Genomic DNA, 3755 nt, shown 5'->3' with positions numbered 1-3755 from the left:
AAAAAAAACTTTTACCCTGAAATAAAATAGTTTAGCATTTTACAAAATACCAAAGGCATTCAAATAATTGTTTTAGCTACTGTTTTGTTCATGTTTAAGTATTCAAACATTTTATAAAAGTTTGATTTCTACACCATAATTACCTGTGCATTATTTCACTCACACTAAACATTTTAGTTTTAATATTTGAAAACTTTTATTGTTTGTTAGATTTTGAAATTGAATTCGAATCGGTTTCGAACTAAATCGAGATTAGCAAGAGTAACCATGGTGACGTGGCACCATTAGCGTGGGATCACTGTAGCTTAATTATCCGGGCGTCACAGTTGGTGACCTCCTGCTGCGCGGCAGCGGCGACGACAACATCCACCACGGCTTCATCCCTTGCCTCGACGGCGTGCCTCCGACCCTTCCTCTTGGCCGACTCCCTTGCCCGCTGTTCGGGCGTCAGCGCCTTCTTTGGCTTGGGCACGACGGTGGTCTTGCACGGGGCACGAGGCTTGCCTTTGCCGGAGAGGGCGGTCATGCCGGACGAGGCGAGGGAGGCGAGGCCGGCGGCGGCGTCGAGGTTGAGGTCGTCGTCCATGGCGGGTGTGGGGACGGGAACGCACGAGGGCGGGAGGGTTTTTGGGGTAAATGAGGGGAAATGGTGGTGGCTGCCACCGACCGGCGGGCCCGGGGAGAGGAGTAAGCGCGCACGCATCCGTCTCGTGTCCGCGCCGACGCAAATCCGACTCAAAATTGGACCGGGAATGAGTCGCCATGCGGACACCAAACGGACGCGCGTCCGTTTGAGTCGGCGCGTTGGACCGCCTTTTATGTCCGCGCCGACCTGAACAGATACCAGCAGATGAAATGGGTCGCCCCATTAAAATTGCTCTAAATGTCGTCTCTCACTAAACGCACGCCGGAATGCAAAAAAATATCCAGAAAAATACGAACACCGGCCAGGGTAGGACTCTGATGAACAGGTCACTGCGTTGAAATCTGTGCGTGGCCGTAGGCTTACGAGGCACCATTCGGTAAAAAAGTGGATCAGACCCGCGGAGGCCCGAGCCCGACAAAGGGCCGAATTCTATATCTGTAAAATAAAAAAAAAATACTGTATCCTGTATTGTTTATATGGACAGCCCGCCCGTAGGGGGGCAGGACGGTCATTTCCCGGACCCAAAACGCGAGGCCGCTCCCGCTCCCGCTCCCCGCGCAGGAGACGACAAGTCCAGCAAAAGCGTTTCAGGAGCGTTCCCTCGCCCCGCCCCCGACCCCCCGCCACGTCACCGATCCGCGTGCACACACCCGTTGCTTCTCCCCTCTCCGCCCTCGGATCCCCCACCTCGCCATCCCCGCCGTCCGTGCACGTCACGCACGAGTCTCCGTCCACCGCACATCGATAAAGGCGTTCAAAATAGGAAAGCTGCATTTATATCGGCTGGAACTGCAGATTCGTCTGACACGCTCCGGGTGCCCCACCGCCAGGTGGTCCCGGGCCCTGGACACTAACCTACGCGGCCCACACGTCGGTGACCGCGCGCGGAAACCCTAGGTCATAGGCCTGCTGCCTCTGGCACACGCGGCACAGCTCGCCCATTTCTTATCTACTGCCCCCGCCTTTCTCGCCTCCTCCCCCGATCCAAATCCGAAAATTTTCCCCTCCCCGCAGCCCGCTCCCTCCTCAGCGCCCGCACTGTAGCCCGACCGCTCGGTTCCACCGCCGTGGGCTGTAGCCGCCGTCGCTGCCATGGCCAACGACGGGTCCCCCAAGTCCGGTGACATCCCGCCCTACCCCGAGGTGAGTTTCTCCCAGTTTTGACGCTCTGCTTCAGTGCCTTCCGCCGTAGATTCGTCGGCGGCGCATCATTTCCATGTTTGGTACTAGATCCTTCTCCTTGCCGGCCGCGGCCTGAGCGCCTCTGCTTCTCCTCGCAGATGATTATCGCGGCGATCGAGGCGCTGGGCGACAAGAACGGCTCGAGCAAGTCGGCCATCTCCAGCTACATCGAGGAGAAGTACGAGGGCCTCCCCTCCGCGCACGCCTCCCTCCTCACGGCCAACCTCGCCAGCATGAAGGAGGCCGGCAAGCTCGCCTTCGTCAAGAACAACTACCTCAAGGCCGACGCTCCCTCCGCCACCCCGGCAAAGCGCGGCCGCGGCCGCCCGCCCAAGGACCCCAACGCGCCGCCCAAGCCCAAGGCGGCGCCCAAGGACCCCAACACGCCCAAGCGCGGCCGGGGCCGCCCGCCCAAGGTCAAGGACCCCATGGCCGACGCCGTCAAGGAGGCCGTCGCCAAGGCCACCACCGGCATGCCCCGGGGCCGCGGCCGCCCGCCGGGTCCCTCCTCGGCCAAGAAGGTCAAGGTCGCCACGGAGGCCGCCTCTCCGGCCCCCGGGTCCGGCTCCGCTCCTGCCAAGCGTGGCCGTGGGCGCCCACGCAAGGTGGCGGTGTGAGGCCTGCGTGCTGATGCCTTCCGGTCTGTGTATCTCGCTGTGGTTGCGACGGTGGTAAGCTCCTAGGTGTGACCGTGCTTCTTCGATTTGTGCTCCGTACTAATTGTTCCGTCGGCTTAGTTGCTCAGTATGTGCTGTAACCTAATCGAGATGAGTGTGCACAATGGATGGATGGATGTTTTTAGCTTCGGTTGTAGTAGTTGACTGTGCTGCTGTGAGTGAACATGTTCAATTTTTTTTATGGCCATCTCTGTTGCTTCCGCATTATGATGAAGATGTTTGTCCTGTTGTTGTGTACTTGGTTGCTGTCCGCCTGGCCTGTTCTTGATCGTGCGCTGCAGCTTGCATTGTCACTTAGTGTTGAATTGTGCTTCCGTATGTCGGAGAAAGTTTGATTGTAGTGGTTGGACGTTGATGTTTACTGCTCTGTTCTGTTTAGTAAAATGTATAATATATAGCTCACTTCCAGGTATACATGCATCATACTAGCACATTTTTAGTTACATAACATATTATTTACAGATGCATCCTAGACTCCTAGTAAAATGTAACATTTTTAGTTACATAACATATCATACTAGCACATTTTTAGTTACATAACATATTTACATAGCATGGTGGCTAGTCTGAATTTTGGTTTAGTCGGAGATAAAAAATGCTTGTACTGGCCAGTGTTCTACTCTATAGAAGATGGATAATAGTCTATTGTATAAACACTCGCCTATTAGGTATACGTGCTTCATGTTTAGCATTGTAGCAATCAGAATTAACTGCCAATCTACTTCTGCATATAGGAATAGCGTTCATAACAGTTGTCGCTTTGGAATTATCTGATAATCTACTTTGCGTATATAGCATAATTGCTCACCATGTTCCGTAGTACATCATACTTGGGATTGCACTGATCGTTGTAAGCTAATCTGGTTGCAAGTTTGCATATAGCTGTCGATAGATGCGTCTGATGGTGAAATGTTGCAGTTGATAGTGCTTCTGATGTTGGCATGTTGCACTTGGTTTTGATGGCGATGTAGTTAGTATTTTGTTGCTTGCTGATTGCTTGCCTAGTGTTCCCGTGCTGTCGATGAGATTGGGATGCGCCGTTCCCCTCGTTTTCCTCTCACTAGGCGCGTGTCCGGCGGAGATTGTCCCTCTTTTGGCCTCCATTTCTGCCAAGATCTTTTATCTTTTGTTATGAATGATGATCTGCACTCGTTTCCCTCTCACTAGGTGCGTGCCCGGTGGAGATTGTCCCTCTTTTGGCATCCATTTCCGCCAAGATCTTCTATCTTTTAGGGCTCCTTTGATTCAAA

General features: G+C 53.8%; 1 protein-coding gene across 1 annotated transcript; it reads left to right on the top strand.

Moving 5' to 3' along the window:
- The first annotated feature begins 1495 nt into the window (after positions 1-1495).
- LOC123103695 (HMG-Y-related protein A) lies at positions 1496-2742 on the top strand. Its single transcript, XM_044525361.1, has 2 exons — positions 1496-1789; positions 1927-2742. Exons 1-2 carry the CDS (start codon positions 1739-1741, stop codon positions 2443-2445), a joined length of 570 nt encoding a protein of 189 aa, XP_044381296.1. The 5' UTR covers positions 1496-1738; the 3' UTR covers positions 2446-2742.
- Positions 2743-3755: the final 1013 nt, after the last annotated feature.

The sequence above is a fragment of the Triticum aestivum genome, chromosome 5A (assembly GCF_018294505.1).
Source record: "Triticum aestivum cultivar Chinese Spring chromosome 5A, IWGSC CS RefSeq v2.1, whole genome shotgun sequence".
NCBI lineage: Eukaryota > Viridiplantae > Streptophyta > Magnoliopsida > Poales > Poaceae > Triticum > Triticum aestivum.
This window is presented reverse-complemented; position numbering and strand designations above follow the sequence as displayed.

Coding starts and splice junctions, on each gene's coding strand:
- LOC123103695 (XM_044525361.1), top strand. CDS start 1,739: ATGGCCAACGACGGGTCCCCCAAGTCCGGTGACATCCCGCCCTACCCC. Junction 1,790..1,926: donor ACATCCCGCCCTACCCCGAG/GTGAGTTTCTCC, acceptor TTCTCCTCGCAG/ATGATTATCGCGGCGATCGA.